This window comes from Globicephala melas, chromosome 3, assembly GCF_963455315.2.
Source record: "Globicephala melas chromosome 3, mGloMel1.2, whole genome shotgun sequence".
Lineage (NCBI taxonomy): Eukaryota > Metazoa > Chordata > Mammalia > Artiodactyla > Delphinidae > Globicephala > Globicephala melas.
In genome coordinates, this window is record NC_083316.1 from 6,242,363 (window position 1) to 6,265,681 (window position 23,319).

The following is a 23,319-nucleotide window of genomic DNA, read 5'->3' on the forward strand; positions in this document are numbered from 1 at the left end:
CATATTTCAGAACAGTTGTATTTATTTTGCCTCTACTTGGTGACAGGATGCAAAGACAGGGGAGGCTGCCTGTCTCCGTGAGCTGGAGAACAATGAGTATTTGGCTTGATAGGTTTAAAAACAATTTCACGGGTGAGACTTGGAGTCACATAGGAAGACTAAACGGAGAAGGAATTGAACCTACCGCATCCTGAATCCGGTGTCCTGAGCCCAACACACGCCAGCCCCACGCATCTTTAGTGAGCAGTTCCAAGAAGGGTGCTGTTCGCTGGGCTGAGTAGGAACAGGACAGATTTCCAGGACATTCTGCCACATGTACAGTAGGCACACAGAGGCAGTAGTTTCTAGGGCCACCAGTTTGTAATTTTGCCCAGCGTGTCACGGGAGCAGAAAAAACTCACGTGTGTCTGCCCACATCTGCTTCAGCAAATGACTAGTCTGTTAGCAGAATATAACATATTCCTATTAGATGGTCTATTTGGCAATATTATCACCATGCATTATTCTAAAAATTCAAACAGTAATTTTTTTAATTTCATACTTTCAATAGTATGTCTGTGTAATAACCAGATCATATTTTACCTAATTGACTGTGACATGGAATCTGTAATGTAATATTTAGATTTAAATATTCTCCTAAAATAGCAGTTTTGTGTTTTCTGCTCTTAAAATGTTTATCATATCTATTGACAATTTCTGTGTACAGACACAAAAGCATCCATTTTAATAATTTTCTTTTGAATAAAAACACTAATCCTAGTCACTTAGGATGCAAATACACAAATATTGCCTTAATTTGCCAGAATCCAGCCAAATGTCATCATCTCCTACTGGAATATGAGCTGGATGACTATGATATTCTATTTGAATCTCTGCTCTTTACTCTATTATAGCTTCTCCTCCAGAATGCAGATCTGACTGTGGTCTGTGGTGTTAATATTATTCCAAGTAGCATGCATTGAACAATAGTGGTACACTTTCAGGTGGGTGTCCTCCAGCCGCGTGACCCTGAAAGATACTGCACGTTCACAGCATTAAAGAGCATCTCACTGGAAAACAGACTTAACGCCACCACCAACCCCCGTCCACACCCTGCTTTGGGGAAGAAGCTTACAGCATAAATCTGGCTCCCCCTGAGTTGCTGGTGGGAAGGTGCTCTGCAGAGCCTGGCTGCCAGCCAGTGATTCAGCTCCTGGCAGCCCCTGGAATCCAGGGCAGCACTGCCCCCTTCTCCCAGACAGACTGTAGGAGAAACCAGAGAAAGACCCAGGAGAATCTGCTCAAGGAGTGAGCCCTAAACGCTGTCCTGGGATTCTACATCAGTGGGGGATGTATGCTGCAGACAAATGTTCTGCATCTCTTTATATCAGGATCTGAAGGGGAAAAAAAAGGCTATAGTGGAATGGAAGGGAAAAAAATGTTTTTTGTTCATCTAGATGTAGAGCAAATAGATTTTTAGTCACTAAAATGTTTCTGAGAAATATTATGTTTTCTTCACAAATATAAGAAGAGTTAACACATATGTCCTGTTCTGGGCACCTTACGTAGCTCATTTAAACTTCGAGGCAGGCACTATTATTCTCATTTTACAGATGAAGAAACTGAGGCCAGAGAGGGTAATTGACTTGCGGAAAGTTTAGCAGCTATAGGGACTTGATGCCGAGACACAGGGCCGGTTACCTTTCTCACTACCTCTCATCCAGTATCACACAGTCTCATTTAATTGTTGTATCAACAGTTAACAAACTGCAGTGCTTACGTCAACAATACTTTAAAGAATAAAGCAGAAAGAAAATGTGAAAGAGGTGGAGAAATAAAAGCACTGTTTATTAGTGCTATTAAGGAATATTCTCTATTTGAATTTTATTGATGTCGCAACAGTTTTATCATTTATATTAACTTACTAGTGCAAGTCAAATGTGTATAAGTGTATATTTATCCCTCCTTCTGAAATTTTTCAAAATTATACCTTTTTTTAAATGGTTCCAGGACACGTGGCCTCGGATCCACAGTCCCTTTTGGGTGAAGTTAAAATTCAGATCCCTAGAGAACTCTTAAGAATGCCTGTCAGATCAGATAACATAGGTAAATACCCACTCCGGTGGGTACCGGGATATCCGGCACTGGCCAGGTTTGTGTTACCCACAGGTTAGGATTCTCCCTACTCTGCTCTCTCACCACCGGGCCAAAGGTGGACATCACAGTGCTGCTTCCCCAGGAAGGTGGCCTCGAGGCCTCAGTGAGGTTAGCCCATCACTGAGTTCCCACAGAGCAGAGTCTGGCCCACAGAAGACGGCCAGGGAAAGCTGGCTGTCATTCTATAAAGACCTCAGTTCCTTCCACACAAAAAGAGCTTCTTCGAAACTGTAATGCCGCTCAGTGCAGCATTATTCACTGTAGCCAATGCCAGTGTCCAACCAGAGATGAATGGATAAACAAAATGTGGCCTATACATAGACGGTTACTCAGCCTTATAAGAAGAAAGAAGTCCTGTCACAGGCTACAGCGTGGATGAACCCAGAGGACATTATGCCAGCGGAAGTAAGCCAGGCACAGAAAGACAAATACTGCAGGATTCCACTTACATGAGTACTTAGACTGGTCAGAGGCTTAGAGACAGAAAGTAGCATAGTGTTGCCGGGGGAAAGGGGAGTTGTTTCATGGGTGTGGAGTCTCAGTTGTGCAAGATAACAGCTCTAGAGATCTGTAACACAGCAGTGCAGATGCAGTAACACTACTGAACTGTGCACTTAAAAATAGTTTAGAGGGTCCATTTTACATTTTTTAACACAATCAAAAATAAAATTTTTTATAATTAAAAGTAGAGCTTCTCCACGTGGAGGAAGCCCTAGCAGGATGGGATGAGGTCGAGCCATCGCCACAAGCCTCAGCTGAGAACGCTGGGTGTTGTCTTCACAGGTACAGGCACCAAACTATTTTATGGTCCAGTTGTATTCTTAGGATTAGCTGTGTGTTGATCGCTTTCTGTGTCAATCACCTGAACTTATGAAACCTACCTCCTCACAGCTGTGATCTGAGACCCAACACATCCCCCAGAGTGGTTTAATTACCTGGCATATTTTTCCTTTACCAGAAGAATTTTTAAACATAATTTCAGGTCTCCTTTTTTTTTTTTTTTTTTGCTGTACGCCGGCCTCTCACTGTTGTGACCTCTCCCGTTGCGGAGCACAGGCTCCGGACGCACAGGCTCAGCGGCCATGGCTCACGGGCCCAGCCGCTCCACGGCATGCGGGATCCTCCCGGACCGGGGCACGAACCCGTGTCCCCTGCATCGGCAGGCGGACTCTCAACCACCGCGCCACCAGGGAAGCCCTCAGGTCTCTTTTAAAGGCCGTACAAGCACATCCTAATTTGTCATAGAAACGTAATTAATTTGTTCCTAATTTGTAACAATGATGCCAACATAGTCTACTTCTTCAATCTGTGAAGAGTATCGAGGCATCCTGTGGTTTTAAACATCCTTGAGAAACTTGAGAAAATACATAAAAGAGCAACGCCTTTCTTTTTCTTTCTCCTCCCAGCAATGCAGCAAAAAAGCGTCCGCCTCTCTCCTGTGGCTTTTGAAGTCGTCGGGCATCATCGCCAAGCGCCCCTGGCCTCGGATCTCCCTGACGGCCATCACCACGGCCATCATACTAACCATGGCCGTGTTCAACATGGTGAGTCAGGGCCCCGCCAGGCGGTGCCTGTCTCACAGGATTTGGAAACCTTTCCCACAGCTCTTTCAGTGACACCAATTGCCGCCTGTTAAATTCAGCCCTCAACCGCTGCAGCAGCGGCTTCGCTAAGGGGAAGGCTGCAGACTGGGGAAACCACCGCGAGGAAGGGAGGCTCCTTCCAGCTGTTTCCTACCTCCTAGCTCGTCTTGGCTCCGGCTACAGAAATGCCACCAAGTGTCAGCAGGGTGGTCAGCCAGGGGTAACAGAACCAGCAAATTAAGGAGAGCGCAGTGGGAAAGGTGTCCTGCTCTGGGGTTTCAAGGGCCTGATTTCAAACATCAGCTCCCACCTTACCAGCTGTTCGATTTTGGAGAATTTTCATTACACACTTCCACAGGCTCCACTTCACTTCTCATGAGAAAACTGAGAACTTCGTTCAGTTCTCAGTGAGAACTCACACTTCTCGACCAGGGTGGATGTTTAAGGCATGAACCGATGCTCTGAGCACACTTAAGGCGGCATGAGGTATGTGGTAAATATTGAACCAGTGGTCGCTCTCACTGTATCAATATTATTACTGGTATAGCCCTAAAAATAGACACCTAAGTAATCAGTGCACATTGAGACACAACTTTATTATTATTCTGACATCATCACCATCAACCATAAGGCGTTCATTTCCTTCCTATGTTGGGTGTTTCACTAGTGTTGGAACCACAGTGTCATGAGTATACTCCTTGCCTTCCGGAAACACAAAACCAGGTTGTGGAGAAGAGGCGCATGTGTTACGTAATAAAGACATAGTTTTCATAGGTGAGACTAATGAGCATTCATTCAGCAAAAAATATATATTGAGCATAGATATGCACCTGGTACATCACTAGATCCTCAGAACCCAAAGACAGTTTGCCCCCCAGGAGTTCCCGGTGGAGTTTAGGAGACCGACAGCTGGGAAAACTTATAAAAGTGTCTGAGAGCCAACCATGGAAGTGTGTAGGGGGCGAGGACAGGGGAGCCAGGCTGCAGGACAGGATTCTGAAGGATGGGCAGAAGGAGTTCCCCCAGATGGTGGACGGAAGATGAGAAGGAAGGGAGGCATTTGGCATCTAGGACAAAGAAGAGAGAGAAATTTGTACCAAGTAGCAGCAAAAAAATAAGGCTGAAGGAGTAGGTGAGGACCTTGAATATTTGCTTGGGGTTTGTCCTCAATGTCGTACTATGGGTCGTACAGTTTCTCCAGACACACCTGGAGATTCAGGTGAGGGTCATGCCAGCTGGAAGGCGGATGGGCTGAGGTGCTAGCTGCAGAGGTGGGAGGGCCCCTTCCTCCACTTCACTTTGCCTCGAAGTCCATCTTAAGGGCACCTGGAAAGGAGGTGGCAGAGAAGCCTTAGCTTGCCCTCCTTCCTCCCACTTCCTGCCCATCAGGAGGTTGGGGATGGATTCCTGAGTGTCCTCCCGTGTGCCTAACTGGAGGACAAGTGAGCTGGCTTCTCCCACCTCACTTAACGACATGCCCCAGCTCCCTGTAGGAGCTCCCCTGAGAAAGGACATGAGGTCGGGCCCTACTGTAGGTCTTCCCAGGCACAGGCCAGTGAGAGGTGTCACCATGGCTTTGCCTTCCTCTACCCACCTGCTCAGCCTCAGAGGTCAGCTCAGGAAGGGGCTGCTCCCACTTGCCCCTGTGCAGTTAGAACTAATGGTGGCTGTTGTGGGGAGAGGGCTCAGCAGTCAAGCCCACGCAGCCAGCGGGCTTCCCCAGGGCCAGCCTGTGTTCCTATGTGGAGCTGTCTTGCTGTGTCAAGTTCACCATGACAGCTCCACCATCCTGGCCCCTCCTCCCGGACTTCTCCCCAGGCTCATCAGCCTCCTCCTGGACATTCACGGCATCTGAGGCTGTCTTTCTGCTCCAGGGATGATGAGACCTCCCCTCCAGGGATGGAGGCCTCCTCTTCTAGGTCTCAGGCATACCTAGACCGTGACATCATTTATTATCAACAAGGGCTTCATCAGGACTGACTGGGGAAGAGCTGGGAAATGGTGCCCTGTCTGGACAGGTAATTCCCTCAAGAATACCCTGCTCAGGAGGGACTTCAGATCGCAAGGGCTCCAGGGGAGGTTGGCAGCAGTCAACCTGAGGCACGTGCTCACGAGGGCCCCAGACCGTGGGCCAAGGGCTGTCTGCGTGACGACCCAAGGATATTGTGACTGTGGCCCCAGAGCTGTCACCAGAGCAGGGGAGCCCTCAGGATGAGGAATGTGACATGAGGGACTGGAGACTAGACAAGAGGGCCTTTCCTGGAAGAGCCCTTCAGCAAGTATCTCACTAGCCATTAAGACCCCTAGGTTTCCTGCACAGGCAGTATCGTGGCTATTGCATGAGCATATGAATCTATCACCACAGAGGAAGATGGACAGAGACACAAAGGGCAGTGGTGAGAGACTGGAGAAACAGGAGCATTTCCTGAAATGGGTTCCTCGTGCTGGACTTTGTAACAGGCATGCGTGTATTAGTCCTGCTGCCCTGAGACCCAGCTGTCCAGGAGAAAGTGCCAGCAAGCTCTGAGAAGAGCTCAGTAAATCAGGCTGTGGGAGACATCTGGGACAGAAGTGAGCTCCACCGTGAAGGAGGAGGGGATGGGGCTGGGAGAAACAGAACGACTTGAAGGACAGCAGTAGCTAGAGTTCTGAGCGGTTCCAACAAACACCGAGTGTGTTCCGTTGCCCTGACGAGTGTTGACCCCCTGTGCCCTTATAATCGTCTCCTCAACCCTCAAGAGTGTGTTCACTCACCTGTGTGCTCATTTACCTGTGCACTCACTTGTGCACCCATTTACCTGTGCACTCACCTGTGCACCCATTTACCTGTGCACTCACCTGTGCACCCATTTACCTGTGCACTCACCTGTGTACTCATTTACCTGTGCACTCACCTGTGCGCTCATTTACCTGTGCACTCACCTGTGCGCTCATTTACCTGTGCACTCACCTGTGCACACATCCTGAGCGGTGACACATGTAACACAACATCCACACACCTAAGAGCAAGGGGTGTTTTACTTATTTATTTTTTCACGTGTCCTGGGAAAGCACCCTCTATACAAGGAGGGGCCGTTCCGTAGTTACTAAGTGAGAGAATGAATGAATGAATGTGTAAGCAGGCAACCCTTTAAAAAAGAAAAAATATTTCATGAAATCCAATTTGACCTTATAAAGCCAGGATTTATCACCTAGTTTTTAAAAGACAGACTCGAAATGGGAAACAAATCTTATTCGAAGCTGGTTGTATTTCTCCTAGGATAATTAGTGATTGACGGGCAGTTCAATCACTGTCTATAAATGTTGCATGAGCTCAGCATTTAGGAGTAGATATTTTTACAGTAACTGCAATCCCTTTGGAGAGAAGAAATATATCTTCTGTACCGGAAACACACTTCCAATGTCATTTTCCTTCCTCAGAAAGAAGGAAGTGCATTGCCCAGTGAGGTCGAGAAGTCTATGGAAGACACATTAAAAGTATGATGGGTGAGCTTTGAGAAAGAATGAAATAAGGCTCCACGCACTGAGCTGCCCCTTGGTATCAGGGGCTGCAGGACAAGGAACAAGCTAAATTAATTTGTTTCTGTCCATTATTTTTCCTGATACCTGGTGAAATTAGTGGTTCCCTCCCATGCAGATGTTCTCCTTGTATTTATTTCAAAGAAACATCACAAAACAGTATGAAATGCAGCATTAGGTAGACAAAGGAAATCGCTTTCCCTAGATCTTGAGCTTTCTTGTCATTTCTTATTCATCACAGAAGGGGAAGGACTGGTCCATCAGGGTGCCACCTTTGAACGCATCTGATGATTTACAGAGAAATGCTCTCCAGCTATTCGGATCTCCGACCTCCTGCATTTTGACTGCATAAGGCAGACACAGGGTCCTGTGTCCCCAGCCACACTGCACGGTGCTGTGAAGTCCCTTGGGTCACTCACATCACCAGGGGGTGCCAGTGCAGCGCTGAGACCTGGGCTGGTAGAATTGAGCATCTTTGGGGTGCCACGCCAGGGAAGTGGGCTCCAGGTCCCTCACTCACATTCTGGGAAGATGGCCCCCCCTGCTGGGGATGTGGGTACAGTCTTTACCTGCACGCGGTCGAATGCTCCTAGCGGGGTTTCTGTGCCTTTTCTCCTAGCCCCACTTCAAACCTCCATCCAGGAGAGGTTTCTATTTAATGTAGTACCTGTATAGCTTTTAAACTTATCTTGGTACTTCTTCTAAGAATACAGTTCCTAGACTAACTGAGCCCTATCCCCACGTTGTAGTTTTGCTCTTTCTTAGCAGTGATTAACCCATGAGGCTAATCCAGGTGCTGGACTCATCACATTCCAGGGAAGAGCAGCTCTTTTGTGTGGGAGTTAGGCGAGGGGCTGCCTTCATGAGCAAGCTGCGCTTAAGTCACTGGGAGGATAATTCTCTGTCAGGAAACTTCATCTTTCTAAAGTCACAGCACATTCATATCCTCTTCTGTAGCTCCTGTGATTTTGAAGCATTCTTTTAGAGACAAGGCAAAACCTTTCTTCCCTCTTTTTTTTTTTTTTTCTGTTTTCAATGTTTGTTATTTTTCCTTTGGGGAAAATATATACAACATAAAGTTTATCGTTTTAACCATTTTTAAGTGTACAATTCAGGGGCATTCAGTACCTTTGCAGTATTATGCAAACCATCACCACTATCTATTTCCAGAACTTGTTCATCATCTCAGACTCTGTACCCATGAACAATAACTCCCCACTTCCCTGGCCTCTGGTAACCTCTACTCTGCTTTCTGTTATGATAAACTTACCTATTCTAGAATACCTCGTCTATGTGAGATTACATGATATTTGTCTTTTTTGTGTGTGGTTTATTTCACTTCCAATAATGTTTTTAAGGTTCTCATTTTCCCTTTGATGCCCAGTCCCTCCACAGCGGGGGAACCTCTCAGTTTGCCCTGGATTTTTCCAGCCAGTGGCAAACAGCCCTTATTAACTACTTTTCTATCATCACCACCATCACTCTCTTTACCTCAGAGAGGAGAGAAGCCTTAGGGATGATGTGAGGGCTGAGGCCACCCACGAGCTCCCTCTGCCACTGACTGTGTGGATGGACCCTTACACACTGACCCTCCGCATGGATTTTTAGTCCCTAATGTTTATCCCGAGGCTGAATTTTCACAGCCCTTACAAGAGCTGGGGTCAACAGGGATGGTGTTCCTTTAACTCTCATTACACACTAATATAAATGACGAAATGTCCAGGTCAGGTTTATTTAAAATGAATTGTGAGACTTTACCAGGACATTTAAAATACCTGATGTTCACCAAACACCCCAATAAAAAGTGGAAAAAAACAGCCAGTTATCCAGACATTTTTTTTCAGATAGAGGGTTTCGGGTAGCAAATTGCAAAAAGCCTGTGTGTTTTGTTCCATTTTAGTTTCCAGCTGACTGTTTAGAACCATGTCTGAGAAGCTCAAATCCTCTGCCTTTTTTTGTCTGACATTTTGGCAGTGTCGTCATGTGATGCCTCACACCATTTTGCAACTTCTCCGAGAAACTTCCCAGAGAATATTATAAATAGTCCAGCTTTGTGAGCCACATAGACAAGGAGTTAGCCGTGGTTAACTAGTAGTTAATTGGTAATCTAATTACCAATTAGATTATATAGATGGAATATAGATGGTTAGCCCTGTGCCGAAGACCTAGCCTAGTTTCATGGATGGGATGAATCTCTTTCATAAGGGAAACTGGCCTGAGTGATTCTCTAGTTTACCTTCACTGAACACTTCTCTGACCCGCAGCCGTGGTATGGAAAGTAACTGATCCTTGGTTACCTAACAGTTTGTGCTGCAGCTCGTCTAGGAAAGAGACAGAAAGGGAGAGAAACAGAGATAGAGACAGAGAAGGAGAGCGAGGGAGTGACACTTTCCTTCTGGGTGCTGGTATTGGTGACCATTACATAAGAGCTAATCATTTTTATTTTCTCAGGATGACTTCTTTCCTTTTGAAATCAGGACCCCCTTTCCAATAGTCCTAAGAGCATCCTTCCTTTCCAAATTCAATCCCTCGTGATCCTGAGATGCCAAGCACTCACAAATAATAGAGACAATGCCAGTTACTGCATTTTTCCCATAAAATTATTTTCTTAATATAAAAAAAAAAAACTCATATAACTGCATTGACTCATTTAACGTTTGAGCCACGATGGTGAAGATCCTGCAAAAACACATTGTGAAGACTCCGATCTCCTGCTGCAGAATTGAAAATGTGAGGGTTGTGATGTCAGGTCATAATTCTAACCAAACCCTCTGCCCTGTCCTTGGTTCATTTTAAAATTTATATTTAACAAGGTGCTTCTGTTGTCTTTAACGTCAACTCGGGAGTTCTGGAATTCACTATGAAGTGCAGAGCACAACAAGAGTTATTTACTTATTCAATAGAAATTCTGAAAGCCTCAAAGAGAAGATGAAGGGATTAGCCCCGGAAGTAAAGATGCTGAGTTGCCCACACAATCCTGCTCACAGAGGTGACAAAACACGTCATTAATAAACTTGGCACCCACCTGCTAACTCTTTACTCTCCTTTGCACTAATTCATTGTAAAAACACTTTCCTTGCAGTTTTTCCTGAGCGAGTCAGAGGAGACAATTCTTCCAACTGCCAATGCGTCAAACACAAGTCTTCCTGCCTTATACAGTCAGGTAGCAATGCTGCGTGCGCAAAATTTGTTTTTCCTGCCGGTAAGAACATCTCCCTTGTTATTATTGCTTTTGTTGTTTTCCTGTATGCTGTTACGTATTGAATGGCATGGCCTGCACCTCATCTGTTGTAGACTTGACTTTTCTTCTTCAGATTCCATATCTGAGTATGTCCTGACCGAGTAAAAATTGCCAGGCTTCAGCAGAAAGTCGCAGCCAACGGGCACCGATTAGACCACATGTGGAAACTTTCAATGGCATTTTGAGGCTCTCACGGGTGACTCGTGCCTTTATTCTCTTAATGCTACATTTTAATTTTTTTTTATTGAAGTATAGCTGATTTACAATGTTGTGTTAATTTCTGCTTTATAGCAAAGTGATCCAGTTATACATATATATATATTCTTTTTCATATTCTTTTCCATTATGATTTCTCACAGGATATTGAATATAGTTCCCTGCGCTATGTCATAGGACCTTGTTGTTTATCCCTTCTGTATATACTAGTTTGCATCTGCTGACCCCAAACTCCCACTCCATCCCTCCCCGCACCTTTGCAACCACAAGTCTGTTCTCTATGTCTGTGTCTGTTTCTTTTTCATAGATAAGTTCATTTGTGTCATAGTTTAGATTCCACATATAAGTGATATCATATGATATTTGTCTTTCTCTGTCTGACTTACTTCACTTAGTATGATAATCTCTAGTTGTATCCATGTTGCTGCAAATGGCATTATTTCATTTTTCTTTACGGCTGAATAATATTCCATTGTGTATATGTACCACATCTTCTTTATCCATGCATCTGTCGATGGGCATTTAGGTTGCTTCCATGTCTTGGCTGTTGAGCATAGTGCTGTGATAGGGGAACATGTATCTTTTTGAATTATAGTTTTCTCTGGGTGTATGCCCAGGAGTGGGATTGCTGGATCATATAGTAACTCTATTTTTAGTTTTCTGAGGAGCCTCCATACTGTTTTCCATAGTGGCTGCACCAGTTTATCTTAATGCTACATTTTATAGAATGTATCCCAGCATGTAGCATTCGATTGTATGTCACTGAATTGTTGCTTACAGATTTTGCTAATTGTTCCAGTGAATTAGCGTTAGCTTCCTGACTCTGTGATGACAGGGACCACAGTTCATATTTCTCCCTCTCCTTTGGCTGCAAATGCTGTCCAGTAATTGTATCTTCAAATTCTCCTTACTAACTGACCCTTACTAAGGGCCTAGATTGAAATTTCAAAACTTACTAACACATCAGTCATTTAAATGAAAGGAGTTAAATCAATTATTTACTGCTTAATAACTTCTTTCTTCCATGAATTGTTTGTGGAAAAAAAATGATTTTGATACTCTCCTTTCCATTTTCTGAATAATCGTCTAAAGGTAGCATAGGTTCTTCCCATTTTGTTTGTGTCACATATTCCAGGCCCTGAAATTGGTCATTTAATATGTATATTTTAAAATTTTTCTACCAATTTTTTAAAACTCCATTAGCTCTGGTGATAAAGGAAACTGCCTTTCTTTCTCCCTTTGATATTAGGCTTTGATCCTTTTTCCCATCTCATCATTTCAATTTCCTGGGACGCTCACAGCTCTGTGTACAGAGAGTAGGGGCGTCTGGTGTTCCTTTAAGCCATGACAGCTAACCGGAGTCCATAGCAATGTCCCCACAGACTCAGGAAGAGAGGATGGCATAAGCTTCGTCCCATATCCACGGGGTCCTGGCCTTCATGTTAGGCATTATTGTGAACCCCAGGGAGGATTGGACACCATCTTTTCTATTTCAGTTATGTGAAAAATGAGGGATGGGATTCATGATGAGGGTTTATTGGCTGTGACCTCACTGTGGGCAGTTTGGAACCCCATTCTTTAGAGAATGATTCGAACTACCTGTGTGGTCTGGCTCTTCCTCCTTGGATGGATGGTATTAGCACACACATGGTCCATCAGCCCCTGGAGGGAGGACAAGCCTCCAAACCATCCCCATGCTGCATTCATAAGGCACTTTAACAACTTACAGGAAACATGCATCTTCATAGGAAAGGAAAGTATAGCTGGCAAATCATCTTTTTAAGAAAATCTCTCTATCCAATATTTTTGGGTTGAACAGCTCACCGTCCTTGGCCCCCCTAACAGCAATAAGGTCATCAACCTGAATTTCATTTAAGTAAGTCTGCACATGATACCTTATTTTCAGAAGAAGCAAATCATTAGAAACCCAAAATGGCAAAAAAGAACATTTCCTCCACCTTCAACGATTCTGAAAAAGCACACGGTAGACTTTTCAAAATCTAGGTCAGACTTAGTCAGTAGGCTACTATTGTTCCAATAATAAGTCCTCAGAAAGAGGATTATGATGGGCTTTGCCAAGGAAGCCCCTCATGCTCATGTACTGTCTGTACAGAAACGACATTATTAACTCATGAGTTTAGGGGTCCCAGAGGAGCCTGGAGACATCCTGGCTTCCCTCTTAATAGATTGGAAGGAACATTGGGAAAGCCGTTTGTGGATGTGCATGATGTCTGCATTTTTACTCTCAAACCCCATCATATATGACACCTGAGGTTGACAGTGGATGTGAAGGAGCATCCGCAGGCACTGATGCAGGAGGTAAACAGTGATATACTCTTCCTAATGGCCATTTATAGCAGTCATCCAAAAGCATAGAAGTAGACACAGTTTGCACCCTGCAATGCTGACTTTAATGGCCATTTATAACAGTCATCAAGAAGCATAGAAACAGACAGTTTGTACCCTGCAATACTAACTTTAATGGCCATTTATAGTAGTCATCAAAAAGCATAGAAACAGACATAGTTTTCACCCTGCAATACTAACTTTAATGGCCATTTATAATAGTCATCAAAAAGCATAGAGGGCTTCCCTGGTGGCAGAGTGGTTGAGAATCTGCCTGCTAATGCAGGGGACATGGGTTCGAGCCCTGGTCTGGGAGGATCCCACATGCGGTGGAGCAACTAGGCCCGTGAGCCACAACTACTGAGCCTGAGCGTCTGGAGCCTGTGCTCTGCAACACGAGAGGCTGCGATAGTGAGAGGCCTGCGCACCGCGATGAAGAGTGGCCCCCTCTTGCCACAGCTAGAGAAAGCCCTCGCACAGAAATGAAGACACAACACAGCAAAAATAAATTAATTAATTTATAAATTCCTACCCCCAACATCTTAAAAAAAAAAAAAAAGCATAGAAACAGACATAGTTTTCACCCTGCAATACTAACTTTAGAAAGTAATTTTAAAGGTGCAAAGATTTAGCTGCCAGGGTGTTTGTCGACAGGTTTATGTAACAATAACAACAAAGAAAGGAAAAGAAAGCAAACAACCTAAAAGTTAGAATAAATTTAACTGTTTAAACAAATTTTGTTATGAACATACAATAAGATTATATCCAGCCGCTACAAAAGATGTTGTAGAAAACTATTTAATGACATAGAAATATATACTTATAAGCTATTAAGTGAGAAGTATCATTTAAAAACATTCCAAACAATCCGTTCCCAATTTTCTAAAATAATAATACCAATAACAAGTAGCACACACACCAAAAATAAAAGCTGGAAAGATATACAAAACAATTAATCATGGGGCAAGTTGGATGTTGGATTATAGGAGATGCTTACTTTTTATACGTGTCCTTTGTATATTTCCTAATTTTTAACCTCAGGTGTATTATTTCTGTAGCAGAAGAGAAAGTCATTTAAAAATGTCCAACAGAATCAACCAGAAAGAATCTTTGCCATGTAGGCAGTTCACACTATATCAGGCATGTATATCATTTCATCCACAAAACTATCCTGTGAGTTAGATATTGGAATAACTGTTTTCCAGGTGAGGAAACTGAAACCAAAAGATACTTAAGTAAATTGCCAAAGAGGACAGTGGCTGCTCCCTTGGTGTCAAAATGCAAGTTGATTTCATTGATTAATATATGAAAAGTATTAATAACTATGTGAACCAATTTTAACGTAGTTACCTAATATTAAGTAATAGTAATATATTATATTTAAATAATATTAACAAATAATACTTAATAAAAATATTAACTAATAATTATATCAACTATTAAAACTATATAAAAATAAGGTTCTTAGTAATAGTGTCCTAATAGAACTCAGCTCAGGAGCCTACAGCCAGAGCTCTTGACATCCAGGGACCTCCCTGTAGGGCTACCTTATGTAGGAGAGGCAGCTGATCTTCAGAGCTCCCAGCCTGGCCGCCTTCCGTTATTCTTCCTTATTGACACATTCCCTCTGTCGCTACATTCAGGGTCCCAACCTACCTTTAATGAATTCCCACATCACCTTGCACATGGCCTCCAAGCCTTCTAGAAAGGCTTATTTAATAGAAAAGGGACTAAAAGGCTACTTCCCATAACATATGTATTTTAGTAACCCTAACCTTAACCCTAACCCTGAAATGTGAAAACGTTTTAAAAGCCTAAGAATGAATTTTAAAATGTGAAATCATAGACATATTTTATAGGTATTGGCACATATTTCAAACTAGGGGTGTTTCAGAAAACTTTTAGAATCCTACTGCCCCCAATCCCCTGAAATGCACATGCACACATTCACACACACACACACACACACACACACACACACACTCACTCATGTAAAGGCTCATTATTCTGCTTCTCATTCACTTAGGCTGAACTGTTGATAACATTCATTCTAATAATGATTTTCAGCAGAATTTTAGCAGCAGAATCCTTTTTAAAATCAAATTTTAGGGTGGGGTGGAGGGACAGATTGGGAGTTTGGGACTGACGTGTACACACTGCTGTATTTAAAATAGATGACCAACAAGGACCTACTGTACTGCACAGGGAACGCTGCTCAATATTCTGTAATAACCTAAATGGGAAAAGAATTTGAAAAAGAATAGATATATGTATAAGTGAATCACTTTGCTGCACACCTGAAACTAACACAACATTGTTAATCAACTATACTCCAATATAAAATAATTTTTTTTAGAAAAAGAAGAAAAATAAAAGAAAAAGTCTTACAAAGAGCTCCAGTTTATAACAAGAATAGCAGAATTTATATGGCTTCCCATGGGCCAGGCACTGCTCTGTGCACTTTACTTTTATTATCTTCTTTAATCTTCACAAGAATTCATCAAGGTGGGCTTTATCGTCCTCCTTACCTTGGGTCACCTGTGCAGGGGACAGGCATGCCTTTATTTGTACCAGCGAGCTGCTTTATGAGTCGAAGGGCGAGACGCTGAGTGGGGACCTCGCCCGCTGCGCATTCCCAAGGCGATTTCGTGGCTTTTACGGAGCAGTTGTGTAAGACAGTGACTGCTGACTAAAGAGCTGGTTAAAAACCAGGGATTCTCAGACTCTTGGTGGGATTGGATACTTGTAAAAATCTAATAGTGGATGAGCCCCAAAATGAACTAAAGAAAGAAGACATACAAAGTGCAAGCCCGTGTTTTATTCGACTCACCAGAAAGAAGCCTGTCCTGTCAGGTTGCTGTGCACACGCCCACAGGAATGCAGGGACCCCCAGACAGTTTGCGGGGCTCCCTGGGCTGCTTTCAGAAGCTGTCCCAGCACCGATGCCCGCTGAATCACTGAGCCTCACACCTGCCCTCTGAGGGCAATACTTAGTCATTAAGTATTTAAGTAATTAAGTAATTAATTTAAGTCATTAAGGTAATAATGCAAAGTCCCCTATACGTGAGGGCTGGTTTCAAAGCACAGGCTATCTCTCCCTCACCCTCCACTTTAGGGAGACTGAGTCGGTGGTGCCCATCCACTCTCTCCCAGACGTCTTGATTCTGTCCTTCCTCTCCGCCAGCAAGATGGTCCCATCAGGACACATTTCCTCTCCTCTTTTCTTCTTCCTATTCTCTGTCGTGGGGTTATCAGTGGTCAGAATAGTAGAGAACTGACCTCAGGGAATTGTGGCCAAAGAAGTTGCACTTACAAGCTCTCAGCATTCCCTAAGCCGCCACCACCCATCATGCTCCTTGCCTAGGGATGCTTTACTTCCCGAGGACTGACCCAATGCTTGTCGGACCCAAGGGAGTTAATTGCTGGCCTTCCTCTGAAGCTGAGATGCCAGGTCGCAGTCCTCACTGGTGAGGATCTGCATTGATCCCTGTGTGGGTGCCTCTCACAGGGAAGAAGGTGCCTGCTAGGACCACCGCAGCTCATCTTCCGACTTTCCTTTCTCCCCCAAGAACAGGACTGATGCACTAATATTAGTAGCCCTCCCCATGGCTGACTGTAGATGACCTTAGCTGGGGAAATAAAAGGAAGGGCTAGAGGGCTTCCCTGGTGGCGCAGTGGTTGAGAGTCCGCCTGCCGATGCAGGGGACACGGGTTCGTGCCCCGGCCCGGGAAGATCCCACGTGCCACGGAGTGGCTGGGCCCGTGAGCCATGGCCGCTGGGCCTGCACGTCTGGAGCCTGTGCTCCACAGCGGGAGAGGCTGCAACAGTGAGAGGCCCGCGTACCACAAAAAAAAAAAAAAAAAAAAGGAAGAGCTAGAATGACAAAAATAAGTAGTTTATACATGGCTTATCCCATATAATATAACTAAAATGGAATAGCTTACACACTGAGCTGTTTTTTAAAGGCAGGATTTATCAAACATCAGTGGGATCTATGTTTTATTAAAATGATTAAACTTTACTGACTGCTGCTTCTGCTGCAGACACGCCGAGATAGTAGGTAACCTTTGTTATTAAAACCCCATTATCCAGCAAACAAATGCTTTGTGAGAATGACAACTGTTTCCACTTAGCGGGCGCCTCCTGGCCTGCAGGGCCGTGGACTCCAAGCTTTACGTGCTCTTCTCAGTGACCTAGAAGGAGGACATTATTACCCTCATTTTACAGATGAGGACACTGTGACACATGCATGTTAGGGCACTGGCCTAAAGTAAATCCACTAACGAGTGATTGGAGCAAAACTGAATCCAGGGCTATCCTGTCTTGACGATGTCCATTGTGGTAAATGGAAAAGTGCTAACACAGGGCAGGCCTGCCAGCTGCTTCCCATGGACCACAAAAGATGGACCGTGCCGGCCTGCTTCCTCACACTGGGGTCTTTGATGTCTTTGGTGCCTGTCCACTTCCAGGGCAGTCATGACTCACCCAGGTCAAAGCTTTTAGGGTTTTTTGTTGTTTTTGTTTTGTTTTGATTTTCAGTTTCAAAATTTACTATCAAACGGCAGTACCCAAGACAATGTGGAACTAGCATAAGTAAAAACATATAGACCAATGGAACAGGATTAATAGTTCAGAAGTAAACCTTCACATTTATGGCCACTTGATTTTCAACCAATGTTAAATCTTGCTGTTTCTCCTTTTCTTTTTTTTTTTTTAACTTTATACGGTGCTACAGTTTATTTTCAATCATATTCTTGTTGCTGATGTTGAAGACTCACCACTGGATTCCTCTCATGTCCTCCAGTTTTCTTAATTGATTTTTTATCTGGGATAAAGACCCATTAGTAGTCTGGTGAAGCCTGTGAACCCTTAGGATGTTGTGGGTTTTTTAAGTTTATTGGAGTATAGCTGATTTACTGTGTTGTGTTAGTTTCAGGAGTACAGCAAAGGGATTCAGTTATACATATACATATATTCATTCTTTTTTAGATTCTTTTTTCATATAGGTTATCACAGAATATTGGGTAGAGTTCCCTGTGCTCTACAGTAGGTCCTTGTTGGTTATCTATCTTATATAGAGTTCAAAGCTTTTAGTTTTTTTAAATCCTTTCTGTTCTAGGTAATCCCTCTGACACACAACTGCTTTTTAAATAAAACGTCTAGGCTTTCTTATACCTTTAATAGAACTACCTGTAATGATTTGTATCCTCTTAATGAATTCAATCATTGAAAGCCCACAAAAGATTCTGTGTACTGTCATTTTGTTTTAATCTGTAAATGGGTAGGGAGCCATATTGTTTTCATTTTCAAGAAGCAAAGGACATTGGCTAATAATGACATAGCTTCAATATAGATTTCTAAAAATTATTTCTGAAGAGTATTTGGCCATATGCACGATTATTTTTTTAAACATGCTACGCTGGGTGAGCAAGCCATGTCATGAGTAATTCTTTTCTAAATGCAGTGTGTTTAGTCATGTATCACCGAATCAAAGAGCAGACAAATGCATCTGCTTTCACAGGCAGTCTGGGAGTTGACCAAGTGAGCTTGATGGGGGTCCCCAATTTTAATTCTCATGTTGGCATTCCTCAGAAGAGATCCCAAGTATTCACCTGACGTATTTCCCTGTTCCAGTACTTTATATACAGCTGCATCCTGGGATTGATATCCTGTTCGGTTTTCCTGCGCGTGAATTATGAGCTAAAGATGCTGATCATGATGGTGGCATTGGTGGGCTACAACACCATCTTTCTCCACACTCACGCCCACCTCCTGGATGACTACAGCCAGGTCTTATTTGAGAGGTAATCTGCTTCCTCTTCCTTCTCTCTAGTTCTTTCATGGGATGTTGGTAACATAAGTATGCGTGGAGTAAATGCAAATTAGCAATAGCACTGTCATTGGGAATCACTGTGTGAGTGTTTCTTTGAAATGATGATTCAGGAAGAGAATGTGTGTTTTGTATTACAGATTACACAGAATAGGTATTATCACATATGATCAACAGATATGAAATGGTTTAGAGAGAGGATTTGTGTTATAATCTGTACTATATCGATAAGAATATCTTTTCTTTCATGTTCAGCTTTATTGATATTTTGGACTGAAGGATTTTCAGGGCGTTGTCCTGTGCATTAAAGGTTATTGAGCAGCATCCCTGGCCTCTACCCACTAGATGCCACAAAATCCACCCCCCCACACAAGTCATGACAATTGAAAATGCCTCCGGACACTGAGGAATGTGCCCTGCAGGGCAGTGCGGCCCCCAGGTCACAACAACTGAATCCATATACACAAAAGTACAGGGACAGTGAGTGGTTCCATTCACAAGTTATAGTGACTGGAAGTATAACTTGTTGGAGATAAGATAAAATTTCTTATTGGAGATTTCCTAAAACATCCTGGTGTGGACGGAATCCTATTGGTTGTGTTTACTCTGCTAGCCTTAGGACCAGATGCTTCAAGAATGATTCTCCCAGATCCGCTCCCTTGGACTTATGAAATGTTTCCTGTTATCAAATTACTTCTGTAAGCTAATCATAAATATGTATTCCCTGCTTGAAAAAGAAGTTTTCATCATGATATTCTCCATCTCACATCTTAACAGCAAAAACACATTTTGTATCAAGTGTCAGGTTTATTTCTGGACACACCAGACTTCAAGTTTTTCTATGAATGCTTTGCATAATCCCCCATAATATTTCTATATTTCTTTTAACATCAAATAAATGCCTTAAATACTTGCATAGATTTTTTTCCCAATCTTTATTGGGGTATAATTGCTTTACGATGGTGTGTTAGTTTCTGCTTTATAACAAAGCGAATCAGTTATACATATACATATGTCCCCATATCTCTTCCCTCTTGCATCTCCCTCCCTCCCACCCTCCCTATCCCACCCCTCTAGGTGGTCACAAAGCACCGAGCTGATCTCCCTGTGCTATGCGGCTGCTTCCCACTAGCTATCTATTTTACCTTTGGTAGTGTATATATGTCCATGCCACTCTCTCGCTTTGTCACAGCTTACCCTTCCCCCTCCCCATATCCTCAAGTCCATTCTCTAGTAAGTCTGTGTCTTTATTCCTGTCTCACCCCTAGGTTCTTCATGACATTTTTTTCCTTAGATTCCATATATATGTGTTAGCATACGGTATTTCTCTTTCTCTTTCTGACTTACTTCACTCTGTATGACAGACTCTAGGTCTATCCACCTCATTACAAATAGCTCAATTTTGTTTCTTTTTATGGCTGAGTAATATTCCATTGTATGTATGTGCCACATCTTCTTTATCCATTCATCTGATGATGGACACTTAGGTTGTTTCCATCTCCGGGCTATTGTAAATAGAGCTGCAATGAACATTTTGGTACATGACTCTTGTTGAATTATGGTTTTTCTCAGGGTATATGCCCAGTAGTGGGATTGCTGGATCATATGGTAGTTCTATTTGTAGTTTTTTAAGGAACCTCCATACTGTTCTCCATAGTGGCTGTACCAATTCACATTCCCACCAGCAGTGCAAGAGTGTTCCCTTTTCTCCACACCCTCTCCAGCATTTATTGTTTCTAGATTTTTTGATGATGGCCATTCTGACTGTTGTGCGAGGATATCTCATTGTAGTTTTGATTTGCATTTCTATAATGATTAATGATGTTGATCATTCTTTCATGCTCAGACACATCAAACACTTGCATAGATTTGTTGCTCCGGAAAGATGGTTTGTGTTGGCCGCTTCACCAATAGAGGCCCAGTGTCAGGAACGTGGGCATCTCACTGTGTAAACATTTCTTCCCAATAAGAATGCTTTTAGAAACACAACTGCACCACATTCTCCTCACCAAATTTAATTTTCGTCATCCTCCACGCCATGAAACCCTAACAATCTGTAGTCAGGATGAGGATAGTGGAGTTGCAAAAATACAGAATTGTATTAAGGAAATTATATGATTCCTTAGCCAAGATAAAAATGAAATTGAAGTTAATTTTGAAGCAAAAGTAGAAATTAGATTAGCAAGTTTCTGATGGGGAGGGAAATACTTTGGGGATCTGAGGGAAACAGGCCACTTCTTATTAGAACCCCAGCAGCAGGGAAGTAGCTATTTGGTTAAAGAAAAGGAGTTTTACTTTCAGAGCCCTTTTGTTTCATTCAAGGTCTTTTGTGTGTGTTCTCTTGGCTTTGTCTTTATAATCACCTTAAAGCTAGGTAGGGCTCACGGGACAAGCCTCAGGCACCTGCCTTCACTGCCAACGGTAAGCCAGCATCCTCTCTAGGATGGGTGCAACTGCCGTACCATGTTTAAGCCCTGCAAACTTCCACAGAAATATTAACAGGAATTAATTTCCTTTTGTATTGAAATGTAAATTCAGTGAACTTTACTCTTAAGTGGGAAGTCTTAACTCTCTCCTAATTAAGGAACTTTTGCATATATTGATCTGCTATACGTACTTATAGTTTTTTGTTCTTAAAGAGATAGCATTATGTCCTTCAAATATTATTAATGACTCCTTGACTAATCACAGAAAGAATAAGCAACGCTTTTGGTTACCTTCCTTATCATTCTATCTATTTCCCATTTCATTATTAATAGGACAGTTCCCAGAATGTGAGCAGAAAAAAAGGAAAGGAAATTAAACATAATTATAGGAATTTTACGAAGGAGTTTGACTAAGGTTTCTGCGCGAGCTGCCACAATACTCCCGGAAGCATTCCTCTGCCAGAAGATGACTATTACTGACATAATAGCATAATACCTCAGAATTAACGTGTTCTCTAATAGCAGTTTAAAACGAACACCGAAGGAGAGACCTTTGAGTGGCAGCTTGGAATCCCCTCTGATTTCCCCAACCTCGGTGTGTGTATGATTTAACCATGTGACTTGTGCCAGTGCTAAAAACCCATTGAGGTCAATGTTTCCTTTGCCTTTTCTGGGATTCAAGATATTCCACCATGAAAGAACTGATAAAGGTTTTTTCCTCCTATATCTGGTTTGTTATTGCTGACACAACCCTTTCAGATATGAAACTAGGATCCTTAAAAAAAAAAAAGCTAGTCTGAGATGTTGCTTTGAGAATGTACGTCCCTCCGTCCCAAAGCCACAGATGCCCTTCAAGGAAAATGCTGGCTTAACACAAGGCCAGGCAGCACCTCCTTTCCTGATCGAGTTGGTCTGTGCCGTTGAAGTCACACGCTTGGTGCCATCCCTTTTCCGACCTGTTTTTGGTCACTGTGGATGCCGAAAGCTTGGCCTCTGTGCACCGGTGTCAAATCAAATCTCGGAGACAGAGTTTTAAGTGAAGTAGAAAAGAATAGCTTTATCGCTTTGCCAGGCAGAGGGGGACACACCGGGCTCCTGTGTGTCCCAACCGGGGATGATTTGGGGAGGAGCTTTATAGCAATAGTTCAAGGGCTGGGTTGTAATAAGGATCAGGGGTGTGCAGGGTCTGCAGTCCTTTAATCTGGCCTCAGGTGGTCTCCTGATGAGGTTCTCTGGTTCCTGTGATCTGCTCTCAGGTGCTCTCCTCCCTTGTCTCTGCATCCCCTCCCTTCCTGGATTAGCAACTGTTCGAATCTGCCCTTTGGAGCTCAGGGAAGTTCATAGAGGCTGGAGTCTATTCCCTACAAACAAGAAATGGGGGACAAAGAAAAGCTTCCGTGCCCAGGAGCCCCACAGGGTCCTGCTTGGTTTCAGCATCTCTGTTTACAGGGGACTGCTGGGCCATCTTCTGAATACACAGTTTGGACTGTGTTGTTGTCCTATATGTGAGTTCACCATGTTTCAGGGGCCTTTTCCAAGGCAAATTTGACATTGATCACAGACAAGCCAACAGGGAGTTTTTTGCCAGCAGAGTCAGCAAAGAAAACAAAAGTATGCACTAGAAAGACTCCAGATCAATGAATAATTCAGAAAAGGATACCAATCTGTAAGATTCATGAGTGCGGAAAGCCAACTTCACAGGAGAAAAAAATAGTCCACTCGAGAGGGTGTGCCATTAAAATCCATACGAACGGAGGCCAGCAAGGTCCCTGCACTTCACCCGCCATCATGTGACTGTGGTCTGTCACCTCTTGGTGGAGAAAGCTCAGAAGTGTCTGATATCTAGGAGGTCCAGGAAAATCCATGTCCTGATTCTCTGGCATTTACAACAGTCTTCCATATCCTCTGTGAGTACAAGATGCTTTGCTGAATCAATCAATCACCGATCCCGATTCCGGTCCATGACACCAACTCCCAAAGCCCTCAGCCAGCGCCACTGAGGATGCTTTACAGGTGATGGT

General features: G+C 43.3%; 1 protein-coding gene across 1 annotated transcript in view; it reads left to right on the forward strand.

Annotated features, from left to right (window-relative positions):
* ADCY2 (adenylate cyclase 2) overlaps positions 1-23,319 on the forward strand; it is a 445,822-nt gene that overhangs the window by 370,714 nt on the left and 51,789 nt on the right. The window contains exons 16-18 of the mRNA XM_030856549.2: positions 3,543-3,680; positions 10,321-10,440; positions 18,677-18,846. Of these exons, the coding sequence (XP_030712409.1) occupies positions 3,543-3,680; positions 10,321-10,440; positions 18,677-18,846 (428 nt within the window). The remainder of the gene's footprint in view (positions 1-3,542; positions 3,681-10,320; positions 10,441-18,676; positions 18,847-23,319) is intronic.